Raw genomic sequence first — 23222 nt, forward strand, 5'->3', positions numbered from 1 at the left:
AACCTGGTCTCTTTTGTTCATCTTTTTATAAGCCCACTTTATTTTCCTATGTATCATAAGAAATTCTTTGGAGATGTACTTGGTCCAGAGGAAAATGTGAAAACTCAGGACTAAATGCAACAAGGGTCCTGGATTCTAAGTTTGGCTCTTTTGCTCATTTAGTAGACGAACAAATCACATATTTGTGCACCAGTTTTTATGAGACTTATCTATCTTCTAAATTCAAAGTATATAAGAAAAGGACTTTGAAAAGTAACATATAAAAGGCTAATAGCAATACATACAAGTATAAAGTTACATGGAAATATCTTTGTTGGATAAAATTATATTTATCATTTAACTGAAGTATTGTAAACATGTATTTAACTGTTTGGTAATCATATAAAAAATGATAATTTGTATAATCATTGGGTAAAGTAATCAGCCAGAATAAAGATTTCTTTCTTTAATTGGCATCCCCCATTACTTTTAAAGTCTTCAGTTTCTCTGACTTCTCATATTTTAATTTCTAACTCTATAATTTCAAATATCGTGATTTAAAAAATGACAAATGTTTAAAAAATGTGAGTTAATCTTTAATTGATTTTACCTGTGCCAGAAATGAATTAACTGAATCTTAGATGTAAACCAACCAATCAGAGCTACATGTTTTCAATATTAGATCTAAATCTATTTTAGAGCATTAGAAGTCAAGTGCCAAACTACCTTAAAATTATGTTCAAATATAGACAGTCTACTGCTTTAATTTCAATAAACTATTTTTGCCTTACAAATAGAAATAATTTACAACTGGAGAGGGTCTTCTGGATTACCTGAGACAACTCATTTTGCAGATGAGAAAACAAAGAATCCCTTTTTCATAGTATTTTATTTCATAATTATGTTTACTAATGTAAGCCATCTCAGATCTTTTTGAAAGTGAGAAAAAATTCCTAAACAAACAAAAATCCACAAATAACTTCTCCCCACCCCGGATTAAGTATTTTGTCTGCCTGTGGCTGGGGAGTAGAATTGCAACTCATTGATCTTTACTATACTCAATTCTTTTTACTATACCATGTCAAGTAATTTACTTTTTCCCTAGAATGTAATAAAAATCTTTTAGGAAAAGCCCACTTAAATCAACATGAGAGGTTTGGACAAAATTCTCAAGGCCTTTTGGAAAAAATGTTGGAAATATTCGGGTAACCTGAAAATTATTTACTCTTACACTGTGTAAAAACTCTGCTCTATAATAATTCCTGCAAAATGCAAACATTGTGAAACTACTTTAGAAAACAAAGCAAGTTACATATATTTCAAGGAGCATAAATATTATTGGTGTAGAGAAGTTCAAATGGGAGGCAAAAATGCGCTACCTATTCCAAATGGTTGTGAGGATCAAGTGAGTAATGTAAAATCAGACCCTACTAGTCCCTGCCAAGACCCTGGGAAGGTACATAATGTACCTGGAGAACATACGTAATCTTTCCGTATGACTTCCATAAATGCAAGACTGCAGATGGTGGCAGAAGGTTAGGAGTAAACGGCATCCTCGTGATACCACATACCTGAATTCTGTGCAGGACACGGCTGGCAAGGTTCCCCAAAAGCATACTCAGTGTTGGCACAACAGCATTCAGATTTAGTAACAGCACCAAACAAGGGTTTGACACACTGGCCTCTCTTGTATCCACCATAGCATGTGCTCCGCATGTGTGTGTCTAAACAGGAAGAAGCATCTGTCATCACACTATCGCTTCAAACAGATGAGAACCCCCTCAGGTCAAAGTTGAAGCTGGCTTTATTCATCCATTGTCCCTGTTCTAACTCAGAAAGAATGCCTCTGGTGTTAGGTCTCAATAGAAAATAATAAAGCAAACCACATTCAGTTTCCAAGTACTGGAAACAAATAGCCAGACTCTCTGAGTTTTCTCAGGACTATCATAGTTTACCCAGTAACGAGGCATGTAAGTGCTAGAATCATATCTCATTTATTTTTGTCTTCCCCAGGCCTATACAGAGCAGACAATAAATTTTGAATGAATAATGGGTGACCATTGACTTTTATCCCATGATAAATAAGATCTTTACGAGAAATGTGGCCTACCTCAAAATAAACATGCAATTATTGAATGTATGAATTACACATACTTTCAAAGGAAGGAAGTTCAATCTGTAAAAGGTTCATTTTATAAATCTGCAGATGTTAGTCGACTAAACGGTCTCATCTTTGCCATGAGGGAGGGGGTTTCCAGCTATACCCAATCCTCTCTCAATTCAAAGGGTTTACTAACTACCTTTCTTAAAAATAAATTGGATAAAATTCATATCTATTTCTTAATAAATCTCAAACTTCTTATCAAGCCACATAAAACTATTATCATGTAAGTTTCTTGATTATCCATATCCTCCTTTGCATTCTATATGTCTCTTGGGACAAAAATACTCTATGAAAATGTTAGCCATGAGATAATGAGCATATACAGGCCAATTTCAAAGACCATTATCAACAAAGGAGGGTTGGAGAAAGCTGAGGACAGATATATGATTAGAAAAGAAAAGGGAGAAGAAGAGGTGGGGATTCCCTTGGTTTTCATTTATCTCAGCTCATCTTTCTATCCCTTAAATTGATATCCAATTATACAAGAAGAGAACAGACCTTGTTGGTTTGTTATTCCACAAATATTAATTATATCATATCTGCTACGGTAGGTGCATTTGTTATTTATGGGTGTTATTGACTGACAGAGGGTGAAGCTCTAGCATATATCTAGTCGTGACTTAATCTTACCAACACACACACGTCCATCCAGACCCACAGCAAGTCCGGGAAAGCATTCACATCTGTAGGAGCCATCAGTGTTGACACAGCGCCCGTTCATGCAGATCCCAGGTGTTTCACACTCATTAATATCTGTGGTGTGGAAAAGCACTTATTAAAAATGAAGTGATTTTTATCTAAAACAATAACATGTTTACAATTCCGTTACAACACTTGAAAATGGGGAAGATGGAAAATAATATGCAGTATCAACAACAAAAGCTCGATGAGATACATTTTCATTTTCCTTTGAGAGAACAGTAACAAAAATTGAGAGGGATAGACTGTTTCTCTTCCATAGAATGCTATTTTAATAATATTATTCTGAGACTGTTTAAATCCAAAATAAGAATCATAAAGGCTAAAACAGAATTGGAAGAAGAAGAAAAGTGACAGCTAAAATACAAAGATTCTTGTATAATGTTTCACAAGGCAATTCTTCCAGGATTGCCAGAAATCTAGCCTGATAATAAACTGCATCTTTGACATGGGTAGAAAACATTTCTTTTTGGCATCCAATACCCAGACTGGCATCCATTCCAGTATCACTTATGCCTTATCTCTCTAGGACAATTAGCATGGCATTAATAGACATAGAACTAAAGCCTTGTTGGCAAACCATAGAAAAGGAACAGAAAATGAATATAGATGATTTTGATCATCATTCCTGGCCAACAACTGCACTGTAAGCAACTGGAACCCAGCAAAGAAAAATCTTAACTTATTCATTACAAGTATTTTATCGATCATATGTGTATACTTAGGTAAGCCTGGTAAAAGTCTTTATGGGACACGTACTAATAACAATACAGATTTTCTCCCCTATTAATACAGGGAAGTAGAAATGGTATCAAAATTCTATTCTGGAAAACATATAACACTTAGGAATAAGTCACTTTATAACAACTCTTTTTATAAAACACAACTGGTATTTGTGACTATTTCCTTTCTTCTGACCTTAAAAAGGCAAACTGAGACTGAAACACCTCTGCGTTTTACTTAGCTTGTGTTGTCTGGCACAAAATATATACAGATGGTCCAAGATTCCGTGTACAGATTTGTATTTTAAAAGAGCAGTTATATTTAAATACATGAACTCGAATTCATTCAGTTATTTGAGTAACTTTTTTGTTCAAGTTGAGATTTACAGTAAAATAGTGGCAACTACAACCTAAAAAGTAACACAAAGGCTTTTTACTGAGGTCACAAATCCAGGCGGCATTGCTCAAAGTGAGTGGCCATGCTGTTCATCTGATTAGTTAACCGTAGAGATTAAATTAGCATTCTTTATTCAGCTTTTAACAGTCACATCTTTGTGGGCTCAGAACTAAGTGCTCAGCACTAAGAGAAAAATCTTATTCCATGATGACAAGAGAAAATTTATGGAAAAGAAGAAATTCTGCATGCAAGGGATTTCTCTCTCTCTCTCTCTCTCTCTCTCTCTCTCTCTCTCTCTCTCTCTCACTACAGTATGTATATTTCCTGTTCTATATACACCAGAAAAAGAAGACATAGGTAAGAATATGGAGCATTCTCCCTCTCTCTCTCTCTAGCCCTGATTCTTAAGTCATAATATGAAAGTCAAAGCAAACCTTTTAAATCATCATGCACTTTCAAATGAATAGAACAATCTATTTATTGACAGATACTATTTCACTGGTTGCAAATAGTTGCAAAACTTGGTTTCATCTATGAAGTGGAATAATAGTTCCATCAGTATTATCTGTTGACCATACTTAATGCTGAGAGGCTGTGGCTTGGATCATCAGCAGTCTATAGAAATTGACTGCTGCCTTACATTGTAGAATATTTCCACATGTTAATATTGTCTTCCCAACTATAAGTTTCTCCCTGCACAGGGCTCAAAAGTATATAAACCAAAAAACCTGAAAACATTTATCCACAAAGATATATGCACCCCAATGTTCATAGCAGCATTATTCATGGTGGCCAGGACAGGGAAGCAACCAAAGTGTCCTACGATAAGTGTTTGGATAAAGAAGATGTGGTACACATATACAGTGGAATATTACTCAGCTATAAAAAGATGAAATACTGCTATTTGTGACAACATGGATGGATCTTGAGATAATCATGCTAACTGAAATAAATCAGACAGGAAAAAGTAGAAAACCATATGATTTCACTCATATGTGGTATATATAACTGAAAAAAAAACAAACAAACATGACAAACAAACAGAGATTCATGAACATGGACAGTGGATTAGTGGTTACCAGAGGGAAGGGGGTGGTAAGGGAAAGTAGGTAGGGGTACAAGGGGTCAAATATCTGGCGACAGAAGGAAATGTAACTTTGGGTGGTGAACACATAATGCAATATTATAAACAATATTATATTATGAACTGTACTCTTGAAATTTATTTAATTTTATTAATCAATGTCATCCCAATAATTTTTAACAAAGAAAGTAGAGAAACCACTTCCTTACTTCAAATTTGAAAAACTCAGAAATTTTCCCTTGCTATTAAGACAGATTTGCACAACAGTAAGAGCCATTGCTGTGAAGATCATAGAGAATGTAGGTAAACAATCAAGAGTTAGAAACCCTTTAAAGCCTAGAGAAAACACACATCTTGCCAAAGACCTAATGCAAGACTTTCTTCCATAACACATTTCCCAAAGCTGTCTACCAGGGACACCCAGAGAAGAGGCACCACAGGACGTTATCCTGCTTTCTCAATCTTGAATAGCTTGACGGTCTACATTTCTGCATCTGAAACTATGAGCAGGAATCTTTGAGTGTAGCATTTTAGCAGATTTCGTGGACTCGTTTTGAGTATGAGGTTCCTTGAGAAGTCTGGTTCCAACTCAGAATTTGGACCCAAGTACAATTAATCACTCATCCCTGACTTCATAAAGCAAGAGACTCTAAGCACAGATTTATCGCAAATAAAAAAAATCTTCATTTTTGCTTCAATACCTGGAGCAATGAGATTATTTCAAAAGCTACCAAGCTAAACCATGGCTCTTGGTTCGTTTATTTCTTCTGCTTAATCTTGTTTCTCTTTTTGCTTATTTGCCTTGATAAATTTAAATAAATTGTTCATGAACAATTTTCTGTGTCTTAAGATACCTACCTGGAGGACATTATGAAGAAGATCACTACAATAAGAGTAAAATATTTTGTCCTAGTGAAGATGTAAGAGGTGGCAAATGACAGCCATCAAGAAGCCTAACTGGTCTACAGCCATGGTACTCTGAACAAGCTCAATCCTGTCTGATCTCAGAAGCTAAACAAGGTTGGGCCGGGTTAGTACTTGGATGGGAGACCATCTAGGAAGACCAGGTGCTGTAGGCGTAAAAAATAAAAAATAAGGGATTGAAAGATGACAGGATCCTTGCAATCTATGAGGTCAACCAAGAGTTGCCTCCCCTAAAAAAAAAAATAGAAGAAGCCTAACTGCCATTGTTCCCCAATTGCAAGGAAGAGACAGAACTCAGCTTATTTAAAAAGATGTTTTCATCTGTTGGTAGACCAATTTATAGTTCAGCTTCTCATTCATTTACTACATAGCCTTTCAGGCTCTTTGGAGAAGATCCCAAATACTCTTTCCAAAATAAGAACAGCCTTCTGGGCATGAACTATAACTCTCTGGATGGCTGAACCTAAGCAGGAGTTCAGTCAGGTTTCCTAAATCAGAATTAGGGGTACTCTAAATGGGGAGAATCGATAAGGAAAAATGATACCCCTAAGCAATGTAGAGAGGAGAAAAAGCAAGTGAAGAATATGATTTAGTTTTATAGCACAAACCTTTGCAATAACGCCCATCTGATGCCAGCTGAAATCCAGGTTTGCAAATACATTTAAAACTGCCATCTTCGTTGATACACATTCCATTAAGGCACATGTTCCTTATGCTGCATTCATCCATATCTGAAAAACACAAAAGATACATTTTCTTATGACCAGCAGAGTAAATTTACAAAGGAAACCAACCTGGATAAATGTAATTCTGTTTCTTTACATTCCTTTCTTTTTTGTTATTATAGTCTAAGGTTAATTTTCATCCAAATTATAGCACACAAAGAGAAGAGGGGCTATATCTCAAGTTCTCAATTTTTGGCATGCGCATGCAAACTGTAGGGCTAAATTTATTTTATGACATGTATATATGATACACACATATACACATACATGTATATACATGTATATGAAATTCATATATAATTTTATATATACATGAAAATTTGACTCAATAGAAGCTACCAGGACTCTTTTTAAGAAGAGCAGTTTACAAACTGAAGTGTGTTAACAGCTTGATGGTTATATTTACTTCACAGATCCATATTATTTCTAACATACTGAAAATAAAAACAAAATCAAAACTAGAATGATGGAATCTGAGATATATTTAGGCTACTTCCTGGTCTGTTAAAAAGTGGAAGCCAGAGAACAGCCTGTAATTTGAAGCAATTTTTAGTAGGGGTAGGAAAAAATGTATTTTAAAATGCAAGACAACTATAGATTAAAGCACTGCCAGCTAACCTTTAGGATCCCTTGACCATAGGGATATTTCTTTAAATTCATCAGTATGTTAGTTTATTTAATATTACAGCTGTCTTGGGAGGCACTTGATCTTCTAGACATGATGTGTTTTCACTTACTGGCTTTAGTCAGACCAATATAATTTATGATTTCTTTTTTTTTTTAGCAGGATCCTATCCCAACCAAGAATTTTGGCATTAAGTCTTTGAATTGAATCACTGAGATAATATTCTGCCAAAAATGTTTCTAAGAACAATTCTGAAATTCTTTTAATGTATGAATAGATTCTTGGGATCTTTCCCAAAGACGTTGGGAAAGATGATAAGGGCCATTCTTCGTTTTTTGCTAAAGGTCTAAGAAGTGGAAACTCATCAATAATTGCCATATTTTCAATTTAGGAAAAAATGACAGGGGAAAAAGACTAAATGTTTGAAATAGCCCAATTTGAAATGAGGTGATTAATTGGAAAGGCAATATAAAATTATGGCTGGCTCTCTATAGTCAATATTTCTCTCAAACAAATTTTAGATACCCATTTGTAGTATTTTATTACTAGGCAGACACTTTAAATAAAAGAATCATAAATGACTAAAGAATAAAAGAGATTATGTGTATCTTAGGATTAGGTGCTACAAAAGTTTCATTGCCAGGGATCTTTAATGGCAAGCTCTCCTCATGTATTTAAAATGTACTGACTCACAGAAATGTGAATTACAGAACATGAATACTATTGAAAATTATCTTGCCTCCCAGATAATAATATGTGAAATATATTTGATACTTTGACCTTTCACTCAGTGTTTGGTCTCGTTACAGACTTCTGATACTAAATCTACAATAAAAGAAGAGGTATAAGAGTATGATACTGTTATTATTATCATGCTGTTATTACCTTCACAGTTCTTCCCATCTCGTGTAACGTAAAAGCCCGCATTACACACACAATGGAAACTGCCATCTGTGTTGATGCAACGTCCATTATTACAAATACGGCCATTCTGTAAACATTCATCAATGTCTAAAATCAAAGTTAAAACAGAAGAAATAGCTTTACTTAGGTGATTTAAAATTATTTACTTCTCCTTCCCTCCATCTCCAAACTCATGATCTTAGTATTGGGTTTTAGTTACTAAATAATATTCTTCAACATAAAGTTAGTATCAAATAACTTGAGATTTAGGATTACTAATTGGAATTGGAAAGACATATGACAGAAGAAAATATAATAGCTTTCGATCTAACTCTAATTTCTAATAAGACTCCTTAAACCTCAACTCTGTAAAAATAGATCTTCTCTCACCATTTTCCTTGCTAATTTAATAAGCTAGCATATATCATTATTTATATTGAACTTCAGCTGGTGTCTTTCAACACATGTTCAAAAAGGCTATATCAGATCTTATAGCATTTCAGAACAATAAAACAGAAATGCTATTTAAAAATACTTAATTCCATCTGAAAACCATCAATCACATGACTCCGAAATGTCTACCTTCCTACTGGCAATTCTGGTCCAACTACAGTTTTATTGTTTACATATTCTTAGTCACTTTTATAACTTTATGAGTATTCTATCTACCAAATAAAATATTGGTACTGTGGGGGCATTTCTCTTTTTTTTCTGTTGTGTTTAATATTATGCCAAAGTAAACAAGAGGGCTTGAAATGGAAGTTAAAAATGATAATAACTTGAATAACCTTCTATCTGATTTCTAATTTAAAGATTATTAACCCAAATTGAACAAGATGGCACCCTGTATTATCTGTTCCTCTTAGTTTCTAGACTAGGTACCTAAATGAACATCAAAGTGGATATACACAACTGCCTTGTCTACATAGCATACAATCTTTGCCAGGGCTTGTTCTGCAGAAGACAGAGACCAAGGAACTGTGTAGAAGTGGGTGGTAGCAGACCTACCTAGGCAGAACTGAGACTACGTGTGCCTGTGTATAAGTGTCCTAAACATCCTTTGGAGGACAAGAATGTGCATTCATGGCATATCGGTTATTCTGTCTACCCTGCATCTTGTGGTTGACCCTCAGACGCACTTTCTTTCTGGGCAGACCCAGCAGTGGTTTCCACACGAGTCATTGGACTAGCTGAGGCAGTCTGGGCTTCTCTTCTGTCTGATCTTTGTGCCAAGAACCTATGATCTTTTTCTCTCTCATTTATTTCTTAATCCTTCCTTAAATCTGACTTGCTCCGCACTCCCAAAAAATAGTAAAAGCCACATATTATTGAGCAGACTTTTTTTTTTTTTTTTTGGATTCTATAATCGTTCGAGGCCTAAGGATAAAATAAACATGTTAAAGAGTTCAGCATTTTCCTCCTCACTAATTTCAGAACACCATCGGTCCTCCCACTGCTTTACAAGATGAACAAAAAGCCTGCCATTCAAAGTTTTAGCTGTGTTTCTATCTTTTCTGTCCTCTTCTACTTAGTCTGTTCATAGCCTTTTTGACCACTTTGTGGCAACTTTCATCTACCTCAAAATGTTTGCATGTTATCAATTTTTTATGTTTGAGATAAGCTTAGCAGTAGCTCTTAAAGAAGACAGTGCTGGAGGCTTTTAGATAATCCTCAGTCTCTGATAAATTACGTCTCAGATTGATGACAACATGCATCTACACTGCCTGGCCTTTGCCCTAGCTGAGTCCTCTCAATAATGTCTTCTATTTGTTTATGTAATGGTGTAGTCTTCTAAAATATTGGTTCCAGTTTATTTTCTACTATTGTAAAATGCCTAGGATATGTTTGTATATGCCAATTATTTTAAATATAATTTTAATGTTAAAAAGGTTCTAAAATCAGTTAAATATTCAAACTATCCATATTTATAATTCAGTAAGTTGGCCTTTAGTAGAAATATTAACAGGTTTAAATGCTACATTCTATTTTTTTCCTGCTGAAAACTGCCCTTTATAAGAAATATACTAAAATATACCAATGACGAGTCAGAAGCAAATTTAAAAAATTTGAAACCAGTCGCTGGTTTCAAATAAAATAAAATAAAAATAAAAACTTCTGTACGTCTTCAACTCATAAGAAGAGCTTTTGCTAAAAGAAGCAAATAAAACTAACCCTCATTAATGGCTGATAACATTTTTAAGTGATACAAACCTCCCCATTGTTCCTTGTATTTAATTTTAACAGTTTCCTTGCTTTTTATCTGGCTTTACAGGATCAATGATATAGCTCATTCTGTGCCAAATTTATAGAGATATAAGTATTTGAGTTCCCTGACGATGAGAAGTACACCTTACTTATTTTGTTCCAGAAACCTGGTACATCACAGTCAGACAATACAAAGCCATATTGCTTGGCTTAATAAATTAATTAATAAACAAACCTGAAGGGAAATTTTTATGAGGGAACATTTATAGCAATGCTTCTCAAATTTTAATGTGCATATGGATCCCTAAGGGATCTTGTTAATGCCGATTCTCCCGAAGCAGATCTGAGGTAGAACCTGAGATTCTGCTTATCCAACCAGCAAACACGTGATGCAGCTGCTGACCAACTAATAAGCAGCAAGGACTTACAGGCTACTTCCTTATCCTTTCAACCTTTCCATTAAGAAATTAATTACATGCAGTTTCACCTGAAACTTTCCTCAGCTTCTGTGACAACTCCATTCCCTAACTTTTCAGGTTAAAAATTAACAGGCAATAGTGATGGAGGAAACAAGTAGTGAAAATAGGACATTACTGCAGGCACAGAAGCATCTTTTAAAATAATTTGAATGTTTGCCAGATTTTATGACATTGTCCTTTGAAGTGACAATATCTGGGATTAAGTGAAAAAAATCAGTGTGACTGTATTAGCCTCCCCTGGAAAGGGTTATTTAAACTCCATTGAACTCCTTCAAAGCAAATCCTTTACTGAGCACAGATGCTCCATATTCCAAGCTAGCACCATACCTCGGCATTCTGTCCGGGTGAGTGTGCTCTGATAGCCAGTTCGGCACTGACAGGTGTACGAGCCCTGGTTATTAATACACTCTCCACCAGCACAAGGGTTCTTCTCACATTCATCCACATCTGCAAAACACAGTATATTTTAGTAAGAAATTCGATAGCAATAACTCATAACTCTAAGACCATTTTATTGATTTCCTATATATGTTAAAACACTTTCCTATTAAGAAATAAATAGCATAATGAAAATATCTTTTTTTTTTTTTTACCACGACAATATACCATGTTACCAGCTACGTAGAGACCAGCTGAGCAGTTAAAGTGTGTTATTTTCCTGTGTCATTTTTCAGAGAAAAATGCCCAACACGTAGCAACTCAATGCTCCAAGCTAATAAACATTTTATCTTCCTTGAGTTTGGCCCAAGGGAGTCAAACAGAATAACGTTTCAGAAGTGGCTTCTGGATAGAATTCTGAGTATCTCTTGAAGCTCGATTTTTCAATAAAAAGAAGGCTCAACCATAACTAAATATCCCCTGCTGAATTCCACTGAGAACATTAGAACAAACCATGAAGCAGTTGTTGTTTAAAGGGCAATTCTCGCCCACCACAGAGTCCTCCATCACCCCATCATGTCCCAGACAGGCTCCTACTAGTTTTACAGTCATTTAGAACTATCCATATACTTAGAGGTAACTGGTTTCTATTCCTCGATTTGTTAAGATGAAGAGGCTAAGATTTATGGAAGATAACCCACTTGTCCAAAGTCATATGCTTCTTGTGGCAAGTGTAGGTCTGACCTCACACTCCCCGCCCCTGAGCTAGATGTTCCCTCTTCAACCCAGCTCTAGGTGACCTCTAAGGATTGACTTCATATGCTGCTGGAAGGGGCTCTCACATCACCAGAAAACTATATAACGAGGGAAAGCAAGGGCTATTTGTTTCTACCCAATTCATAATTACAGAATTGGAGTGTGAAACAGAACTAAGAGAGATATCTATTTTTTAAAAAAATATTAGATTGCAACTGGGTGTTCTTAGCCAATAAAATAGACTGGTTATCCCTATGGTGCATATCCTCCCTTCATAAGCTTAAATGCCTTGTCAATCACTTAAAGTTGCTCTCTTCAGTTTTTAATGACTAACTAAAGAGAGCTGGTAAGTTATCCATTTAAATTAGTAAACTGGGCAAAATTTCATAATTTGGAGATACTTTTAATGCTTTATTTTAATGGTCAGGCTTTTGGTAAAATGACTTAAGGTGGTGTTACCAGCAATGACTAGAATGTATTTCACAATGAAAGTTAAAAGTCACTGCATTAGGAAGAATAATGGCACCCCAAATATGTGCATACCCTAATCCCCAGAACCTGTGAATATGCTACACGGCGAAGGGGAATAAAGGCTGCAGATAAAATCGATGTTGCTAGTCAGCAGACCCTGAGATGAGGAGAGTATTCTGGATTACACAGATCGGCCCTAGGTAATTACAAAAGGTCCTCGAAAGCAGAAGAGAGAACCAAAGAGTTAGAGATTTGAAGGTGCTACACTGCTGGCTTTGCCGATGGACTAAGGAGCCCTCAGCCAAGGAATACAGACAGCCTCTAGAAGCTAGAAAAGGAAATAGATTTTCCTAAGAGCTTCCAAAAGGAAGCAGCTCTGTGACACCTTGATTTTAGCCCAGTGAGACCTGTGTTAGACTTCTGACCTACAGGAACTATAAGATAATAAATTTATGTTGTTTTATGCCACTAAGTTTGAGGTGATTTGTTACAGCAGAATAGAAAACCTATATAGTAATGGAATAGAACTGCAATAGCTTCTCAGTGCCAACCTAGCAACCTATTACATACCAATGCACTCCCCACGGAGGTCCAGCTGGAACCCTTTGTTGCATTCACACCGATAGCTCCCAGGAGTTGGAATGCAACGTCCATTTTGGCAGAGATAACGAAACAACTGGCAGTAATCAGTGACGTTGACTGGCAGTACCCCTAAAGGAATAACATTAAACTCCATTAAAATTATTTATAACTAGGGCATCTTTCATCAGCACTTAGGCTGGTAATAGTGGGCAAAATGTTGGGTCACAGAGGAAGGCGGATACACTTTGGCCCAAGGTCATCTGGCGCACGTGGCCAGGTACTGCAGCCAGGCTGTCGCCTGTTCTTCCGCCTGCTTCTTCTAACCACTTTCTCCACCCCACTCTCAAGACTCCAGTTTGGGGAAATAACAAAAGCAGTGAGCTATTGGTATTTACTTGCAAACTGTTTTGTATGACATATAACTCAAAGATTAATTTTACACCTCCTCTATTAATTCATCCTGTGTATCAGATTTAAATCTCAAATAACCCTCCCATAGTTGACTGAAAACATCAATAATAATGGGACATTAATTGCTGGAGAATATGAAACCTCTCATTTTTCTCCATGCAATAGGCAAATCGAGAAACTTACATACAACACTGTGTAAACTAAAATTTAATTTAAGAATTGGTAAATTTATTTAATGACCAAAGCAGCATCAACAACAAAAACGTTAACTTGATTAATGCAAGAAAAATTGCTAGATGATTTTCAAATTCTTACTTGGTGGTTCCCGAGATGGATATGGATATTCCACTGGTGGTCGAGGGACCGGAATTGGAGGTCCAGGAGGAAAGCCAGGAGGAACAGGGTGAACTGGAGGAATGGGGCCAATGGGTGGGGGAGGATATCCTGGTCTCTCAGGAATTACCATAGGGACAGAGCACAGCTTGTTGAAATCCTCTGGAAAAACATAACACAACAGAACACAACAGCTAAGCTGTAGCATATGTCATAGGTCCATGGAAGTCATCCTTACTTTTCAAAGAAATCTTTGAATAAAACCAATCTTCAAACCACATAGGTCAATTGGAGTAAAGGAAAAAAGCCAAAAGACTTCATTCCCATTCCTAATATGTACAGGAGCAGCCATACTGAAACAAAAACTCAAAACCCCAAATACCCCAGGGTGTGTACCTCATGCCCTTCCCAAACATTGGAAGTCTTTACCTACACCATGATTCACCTCAAGGAAGAATAAATGCCATTTTTCTCCATCCAGTCCCACCTGTGGATCCCACAGGAGTCTAAAGAGCACACTGAAAAGCCTGGATTTTATTTTATGTGCAATGGGAAGCCACTGGAGGTCTTCAGCAGGTGTGGAACATGATCAGATGAACATTTTTAGGAGGCCATTCATACTGACATGTGGAGAATGTACTGGAGGGAGGCAAAGTTGTTGCAGACGACCAAGGGCAAGATAACAGTAGCTGGACAAGGGAGGCAATGATGGAATTGGACTGAAGTGGACGAATTTGCATCATATTTTAGAGATAAATGGGTCATGCTTAGAGTGAGAGTACATGTCAGAGCTGAGGGAACAAGAAATCAAGAATGGCTTCTAGTTTTCTGGTTGAGCAATAAGGTAAATGTTGGTGCCATTAACTAGAGGAAACTGCAGTCAGGGAAGATTTGGTGGGTAGAAGCTAAGTTCTATTTGAATAGATGAATTTCGAGATGCCAAGTGGAGATGTCACATAGCATTTATATAAGAGAGTTTGAAGCCTAGAGGAGGAGTTGGGGCTGTATATAAGTTTTGGAGTTATCAGTAGATGAGTGGTATTTAAAACCATAGGAATGGATCAGCACATCTATGGAAGGCATGGAAAATGAAGAGAATGGAGCACAGAAACAGAGCCTATGAAAGACACAGCCCTGTTAAAAGACAACAAAGTCACAGAGAAATGGCCCACGGGGCAAAAGGGGGTGGCGGGTCTGATGTTAATGCTGCATAATGATCCCCTGAACTAATACACCCTGATTTGATCAACTGTTTCCCTATGATTGCATATATAGGCTGATTCCTATTTTTCACATTGCTCTGTCTTTATTAGAATAAATCATTTTCTGATTTGTGACACATTTTTCCTGGGCTTCCAAACAGGTTTTTAAAACAGTACTCAGGTTTCCAGGGATGTATTTACTTAACTACTCACTTTCATGTTTCCTACAAATAGCCATATTTTGTCATAGTTCTCTTCTACAAGTAAACTAACCACGTGATTTTTAATTTATTTTTTTCTCTCTTGCCAGAAATTGATAACTTTATCATCACTGTCACACAGGGATTCTCCCATGGATACTTTCTATATTAGTTTAATCCATTAATAGAAATTAGGCCAATATTTTTCATTTCTTTGTAGACTAAAATCTCACTTATTCTAAGACACAAGTGCATTCATATTTCAACCTCCTGGGACATTCTGTCAATTTACATGTAGTTACATATACTTAGTTACTGTTTACCTTGTTGTTATTTGCTAGTCCGCTATTAAAACTTCTTAAATCATATTTGACATTTCCAACTGAAGTTGAGTTTATATTTTCAGAGAATTCTATTACTACATTTTAGATATCATTTATCTGGAATTTCAACTCAACTATATTTGGAAAGGATTTATACATTGTTTATGCTTCCCTGAATCAGAATGCTACAATCCCTCTTGTCAAACCTCAATAATCCTTATAGAATTATCACCTAAGTGTGTCATATCTATCATTTCTTGGCTACCTGCTTTTCATCACATTTCTACCACTAAGATTGTGCAGCCTTTTACGTCAAGGATAATATCTAACTCATGATTAATTCCTGCTCTCAGCTTAGCCCTTAAATTGTGTCTTAAATTGCACATCAGAGAAATTCATTGACTATGTTGGGAAAAATTGAATGGCAATTATATTAAAGGGATTCACTTTACTTCCAAGTACCAATCAGCCATTCTTTTTTTTTCCTTCTTTTTTCTCAGTCCTTTAGGATTTATATAAAAGAACTTGGATAGCTTATCATAATCTCTGCTAATTAGGTGGGTATATTACTTTGAGCATACCATTAAATTCATCTCCAGGAAAGTGTATCACACTGGGTCCTGTACTCTTCCCTCTTTTCTTCAGCTTAACTTTCCATTAAGTCCCTTTACATTCAGGATCAGCAACTTATGGCTAATTTTGTTCGGCTGATGTCCATCTTTCCTACCTTCATTTGACCCAGAGATGATAAACTGATTTTACTTTTTTAAGAGTATAAAGCTGACCAACCTAAAATAATCCTTCCTATATTATCACACTCCTTAAGAGCCCCAAGCTCTGTAGCACTGATATTGAGCAAACAAACATACCTACTTGCAAATTAGTTTTCTCTATGAGTCTGCTTTGCCCTGGGCCTATCTCGGGTTGTGCATTATTCTGCGGTACACCCGAGAGAGCAGCTCCCTGCAAAGCCACACAAGGGAACCAAGCCTTCTGCACCATGTGTCCCAAAGTAGGTCTCCAGGTGCCTAAACTTATTTAGTTCTCTCTCCTCCATTTGCAACCTCAACACAGGAAAGAATCCACCTCAATGCTGCTGATCCTTAAGTTAACATATGTATTTAAAAAGCAATTCTCCTGGTACCAGAGCCATATGACTAAGTAGGAAGTCAAGAGCATCTAAACAGTGACCTATTAAATGGTCTCCCTGGTGAACGAAGGAGGGTGGGTTATATTTTTAGGCCAGAGACAATAAGCAAATCAGGCAAAATATACGACTCGGTATATGTTAAAATATATTGGAAGATTTTATTGCTTCTTTAACCCACACATATAATTCTCAGCAATAAACAGAAATTTTATAGTAACATCTGTGAGCAATTCTATAACCCCTGATAATGGGAAATTCACATTCTGTGAATAGCATACTCTGAAGTATTTCATTAACTCTGCGTTATCCATTCTCACCTTCCTTTTCTCTCCTGAATTTTCCTGATTTAAACATACTTTTCAGGAATCAGATTGAGAAGGTGCTATAACCCCAGTTTTTACTTAAAACTGGTGGGAAAGATATCACTTAATAAGTTGTTCACTCTACCTGAAAGCTTCCTATAAGCAAGATTTTGCTAAGTACTGTGGAAGTGTTTAAAAAAAAAAAGCATAAGAAATATGGGACTATAATAATGAATGGTACCTCCTAATGAGATTTAACAACTAGTGAAAAAGCAATACATGAACACACACAGGCACAGGGTCAGCAAGATTTGTGCCCCAGTAAGAGTACACACTTGGAACACTGGGGGAAAAAAAGGGACGTTCTTAGGACGTTCGTGGATTAGGTCATATTTGAGTGGATCCTTAGCAGACAAGAGGGCATATAACAGGCAAGGGTGGCAGGGGTGGGGAGTAAGGAGTAAGCACCTGAACTGAGGAGAAGTTTTAGGAAGAAAGAACATTTGAGTTCAGAAATGCTCAGACTGGGTTCAAGGAAAGTTTGACCACATAGTTTATCTAGAAAATAAAGCTACTATGTAAACAAGAATTAAAAAGTGAACTAGGATCCGATTTGGAGACTCTAGATGCTATGCTAAGTAGTAAAGTTGTATTCTTAAGAAATGAAGTGACTTAGACCAGAATGTATTACCTGAGCTCATCCTGGGAAAACTTTTCTGGACATCTTTCTCTACACTTTCCTCAGACATAATTTTTAAAAACTGAACTTCAGATGAGTTATGCTTTGGGAAATGTATGTGGCAGCTGTGGGTTTCATGGAGACCAGTTAGGAGCCTACTGCAATAGTCCAGATGAGAGAAAATGAACATTACATGGAAATGAATATGACAGATAAAAGAGACATTGTGAAAAAAATCAACAGAACTCGGCAACAAGGAAGAGGAAAGTGTCAGATTTTAGGGGAAGGAAGAAATGTGTACCCAGAATAATTCACCCGAAAGCTTCTGAGAAGAGTTGTTTTAGTCTACTGAGTTTTTGAGGACTACATGAGGGCCAAAAGAAATAGATGAGAGTAAGAGAGAATAAGCACAGCCTGAAAAGATTGCTATTCAGTGGTCATAAGCAAGCTAAGTAAGAAGCTGTACCTGAAAACAGTATGATTTGTATGAACCTCTGCATTCTCTTTACTCACTGTCTGGGGAACTGTCCCTGAACATCGTCTCTTTTATTTTCTGGACTCTAGCTCACTTACCTGGGTTTCCATTAAATCCGCATCATGCACATTGCCACCGGGCATGTCGGGGCTGAGTCGGGATACCCTGCAGATAACTGGAAGGGCTCTTACCAGTTGCTCTGATGGGACACATCTCAGGGGCGATGGTGACTCCTGGAGACCAGCATCGGCCGACGTCACAGCAGCACTGCATCTTGGTTATGGACTGTGGTAGCTGGTTAGAACAACGCCCATTTGCCAGAGCCGTGTAACAGTATCCTGGGCGAACATCTGAGAGCAGAAACATACACATACACATCACTGAGATCAAACTCATAACGACATCTCCTGCCCCATCACCTCCACACTTCACACTTGAGCTCCGGCAGGAGGAACTGACACTCCTGCCCCCTGGAAGGAGAGCTGCTGTGCATCGCTCAGGAACAATGCTCAGTCAGAAATCCCTTCGTCTCACACCTTTTGCCCCCACAAGCTGGTGCACTTGGCCCAAGTCCCACATTCCAGTCCCAAGGTGGGAATGAATGATTACAACCATATGTGCCATAGGAAAAGGGAGACTAAGAAAATCACTGGTGGTGACAGTTAATTAGTTATAAAGACATGTCTCTATGCTGAGGGGAGACTGTGTTGTTGTCCTTGGTTCAAACTAAACTCGAGCCACTTTACGCAAATATTGATATAAATCTATTATAAAACAACATTAAGTCTGCACTATAGTCTACATTTCTAAAAGATCTTTCTTATTTTTCAGTCTGAAACTGTGAGTCAGACTTGTGAGATTTTTTTTTTTTTTTTTTTTTTGAAGAAATGAGCCACTTTGCAGTCAGATCCAATGCCTGTTAATCAAGATTTCTTTTGTCCCGGGCCCTGATGGATTTTATAAGGCACTAATTATTTAAAGTTCAAAATGTACACAATTCCAAGTTCTTAGTCCTATAGGATATAATGGTTCTCAAGGATTTTTTTTTTTTTTTTGGCAGAAAGGTATCTTTTCGAAGCAACGTGGGAAGACATATTTCTTTCTATATATCACTTTTATTGGGTTACATCATGTCTGACTGTCATGACAACATTGACACACTGAGGTACAACTCTGGGCTACCAAAAAAAGAGCCCATGACAGAGAAGAAACCTAAATGCTTCATGAGCCTTTGAGTCAGTACCATGAAACAGAGGAAGTAGCCAAGAGCAGAACACCTTGATCTACCTGACATACATTAAGCTTGTGCCTCTCTTCAAGTAAAGCATATCTCCGTATGGTTCATATAAAATAGTTTTGAAATGTAAATAATATTTTAAATATGCCCATCATTTAAAGAAATCTAAGTGGTAAATCCTTTTGTAGAGTGAGCAATTTTTTAATAGTCAAAAATCTGTCCCAATGTTTCCTGTAAATCTAAACATTGAACATTAAGTTTGCCCAGAGAGGTTTACACCTCTATAATTGTTTTCATCTACATCAGTCTTAAGAACATGAACCCTTCTAATCTTGACTATTGCAATAAATCAATAAAGTGAAATAAATTTAAAAAGAAAAACAAAGTTAACTTAGTTAAATTATTGACATCAAGTGAAGAAGGCTACAACAAACCTAGGCAAACCATAAAATTATGGGTCAGCTGTAAAGGATGCAAGATTATTTCTGAAAAGTACTTAAAACCACTAGCAAGAATAAATGTGCTTTCCAGAAATTTTTTGTGGTCCCAGTTCCTGTACCTCTGGTCAGGCTAATAGTTTCAGCAAAGAGGCCGAATAAGTTTTATTCCAGCCTGGTCCAGGGTGAATGGCTGGAGAGGGAGTACGGACAAGGTATGCTCTGTGAAACCAAGGGTGGCACCTTCTCATGAAGAAGAGGGAGAAATAGAATTTCCTACATTCTAATTTGCTTCGCCTTAAAGCCACTAATACTTTGTATATTCAGGCATTAAGTAAATATTTGGGGCATGGAAATCAAAGGCTGTTGAGAATGGGAAAAGATGTTCAAAGGCTTATATCCCAGCTTCAGATTAATTTGGTGGTCAAAACTCCATGTAAACACTGGACCAAAATTTGTATACATAATTTTCAGCATGGGCTATCTTTCAGAGCAAAGCTGGGACCTACAACTGCCAATAGCAGACTCTTAATGGGCTAATGTCTATTATTTCACACATTAACTATGACACTATTTTACTGCCCAGCTGGCTGACCTATATGTTAAATCAATGGGTCAGAGACTTAATCGGAATGGTAATCTTGGGGCTGAAAACATTAACAGCCACATTTGGGTTGCCACGTATGATTTATAAATAGCACTTGTACATACAATAATTATTTTGCTAATTTTTTTTCTTTTTGCTGAAGGAGAGCCTTTGCTTAAAATGCACACATTTGCACAACTTAAAATTTGAAAGAAAATCTATGGCTAATTAATAGGTAAAGAAGAGAAAAGCTGTGAAAACCAGGAAGCATTTGGAAGAATTGAAGGTTTCTATGTCATCAGGTATCAGTGCCATAGGAAGAGAAAAAAAAAGCATTCTGGTGCTGGATTACTTTGCATAGAGAGCAAGAGGTGGCTTTAGGATAACCTGAAGACCTATGGGAGCTGAGGGAGAAGAATGTTAGGATTTGAAGGAGATAAAGGGAGGTAGGAGGAACCACAGACACCTTCATCTATTTTAAACCTGCCCTGACCAAGACATCTGGCAGAAAAAGAATAGGAAACTTTCCTTCTTTCTCCCCTTCTGAAAAACTTGGCCCTTCCTCTCAGGACCCAGAAATCACGTTATAGCAGAATAAATATATTATGAATCAAAGAGGTGTTTACAGGTAGATAGATCCTAGCCTATCAACAGGCTTCTCCTATTCAATCACTACCACTGTTTTGTCCGACCAGGAATTAGGAGCTGTGAAGCACAAACTAGGTACAGGGCAACTTTAGGACTCCCAGGAATTGATAAGGCAGAGCATCCTAATATGAAAAGACTATCTTATACAAATTATTATAAAGTGTCAAAGGAAGATCACGGAATAAAAAATAAAATAATACTGCCAGAGCTTACAGGACAAAGAGAGCATTGAGGCTGGGGAGGCCTGAGAGTCTTAGAATGTGTCGACAGAAAGTAACAAATAGTAGGAACTTCATGCTCAGAAGAGATATATAAGGAAGATACTACATACCACTATCTACATATGGAGTTTCCTATTGGTTAGATTTACTAATTCCAACCAACTAACCTACCAACAAATCTTGGATTTGTTTATAAGTTGGGGATTATATGTATTTTCTTTCCACTAGGGATAATTTTGAGGGGGGGTTATCGTGGCAGGAAGTATCTGTATTAGCCAAGGCAAAAATGTCATTTAGATAATTTTATATAATAAGTTACTAATTATGGGTACAATAAAGTTCCAAAGAAGGAGAAACAGTGCTTGCCTAGGGGTATGGTGAGAAAGAGTTACTGCATCTGGTGTTCATTTGGGAGTAAGCCATGAGAGGAGTCCACACTGTGGACCCAGGTGCAAGGTGGCATCCCAGCTCCCTCACTTATTAGTCATTTAAATAACTGGACCAAGTTGAATACCTGAACTCTCTAAACCTCAGCTTCTCCCCATCTATAGCACTGTTGTGAACATTAAGTCAGGTAATTGCCAGAAAATACCTCACCCAATTCCTTTGTAAAAATTTAGCATGGATATACTTGTTGAAAAAAGAACTTTAAAAATGTAAACCATCTACTATGTTTGTGTGTTTTATCATTTTAATGTAGTTTGGGGCTCCCTTTGAAGATTAAAAAATAAAAATTCTAACGATTATCTAGCCAGTAAGAACTTCTGACCTCTCTGCTAAGCATATCCACTGGACATCATGTGCTAATTGGGACATTTTGGGGGTGGGGGGTGGGAAAGGAGCTATATGAATTGTACTTGCCATTCTTTCCCTGCAGTTTCAGTATCTATGAATAGATTCCAGAACATCAGGCAATCCAGGCACCACTGCTGTTTTTAAGGAAAAGTCCAGATATGCCTCCCTCTCTAGTTGCACTTATTCAAATGTCGACGGTACGAGACTGCCCTCAACTTTTATTACATGTGACTAAGTAAAATGGAATTTGAAATTTCAAGCGCAATTTTGTTTTGGTCTGAAATTCATGGCCTGTGGTGAGGATGTGAAGCTGAGTGTCTTTGAAAATATGGGCCAGAAACAAACTTCAAAAGACAGCATTTATTTTTCTCCAAGGCCATGTGCCACAGGCTTCCTAGCTTTGTCCTAATAATAAGGAATAACTCATTTTCATATTTAACAAATACTTATTGAGTGCCTATGACATGCAGGGAACTGTGCTGAGAATCATCAGGGGTAAAAGGACAACAGCTAACTAGTCTTTAAGGAGAGCTTACAACTTAATTACGGAGATAAAAATACACAGACATAGAACTTCCCTATAAGGCAATTTATGAGAAGCATATCCTCAGGTAAGAGAGAAGCTGCTTTCAGGTAAGCTGATTGGGGACATCTTCAAAGACAGAGAACATGAGAAGAAAGGGGGCTTCATTTGGGAAGACGAATATTGTGAGTGGTGCAACATGTATGATTAAAGGCATGAATGAAAACAAATGGCCTGTTTGAGGGTAAGAAGCAGGGACTGTGCTGACAAATTAGCAAGTGTGGGAGGGGTCAGACAGTGAAACCCTTAACTATTAGGCTATGCATTCTGGAACTTGAACTTTATTCTAGAATAATGGAGTTAGAAGGGAGTCTTAGCAATTGCTAAATATGGCAGTTGTCAAATCTATTATTTAAACAACAGGACCCTAGAATATTTTACATGGAAGCTCAACAACCAACTAGATAAAAGCAGAGTTGCCTGGAGTGTTTTATGTGAGGCTTGGGAGTGGGAGGAAGAAGCCCTTTCCACCCAGCCTCCACCTTTTCACGGTCCCCCTCTCCGAGACAGAAGATTTTATAGCACTTGAAAGATCCATGGGATGGGG

General features: G+C 37.0%; 1 protein-coding gene and 1 pseudogene across 1 annotated transcript in view; one reads left to right on the top strand and one right to left on the bottom strand.

The window, feature by feature from the left end:
• The window catches only part of FBN1 (fibrillin 1), a 232956-nt gene that overhangs the window by 96665 nt on the left and 113069 nt on the right, over positions 1–23222 (bottom strand). Inside the window, exons 11-18 of the mRNA XM_023527716.1 lie at positions 18360–18681; positions 13820–13999; positions 13082–13222; positions 11234–11353; positions 8205–8330; positions 6578–6700; positions 2774–2896; positions 1551–1703 (exon numbers count right to left, since the gene is read on the bottom strand). Coding sequence (XP_023383484.1) covers positions 1551–1703; positions 2774–2896; positions 6578–6700; positions 8205–8330; positions 11234–11353; positions 13082–13222; positions 13820–13999; positions 18360–18681 — 1288 coding nt within the window. The remainder of the gene's footprint in view (positions 1–1550; positions 1704–2773; positions 2897–6577; positions 6701–8204; positions 8331–11233; positions 11354–13081; positions 13223–13819; positions 14000–18359; positions 18682–23222) is intronic.
• Positions 6006–6124, top strand: LOC111736404 (annotated as a pseudogene).

Source organism: Pteropus vampyrus, unplaced genomic scaffold (genome assembly GCF_000151845.1).
Source record: "Pteropus vampyrus isolate Shadow unplaced genomic scaffold, Pvam_2.0 Scaffold19, whole genome shotgun sequence".
NCBI lineage: Eukaryota > Metazoa > Chordata > Mammalia > Chiroptera > Pteropodidae > Pteropus > Pteropus vampyrus.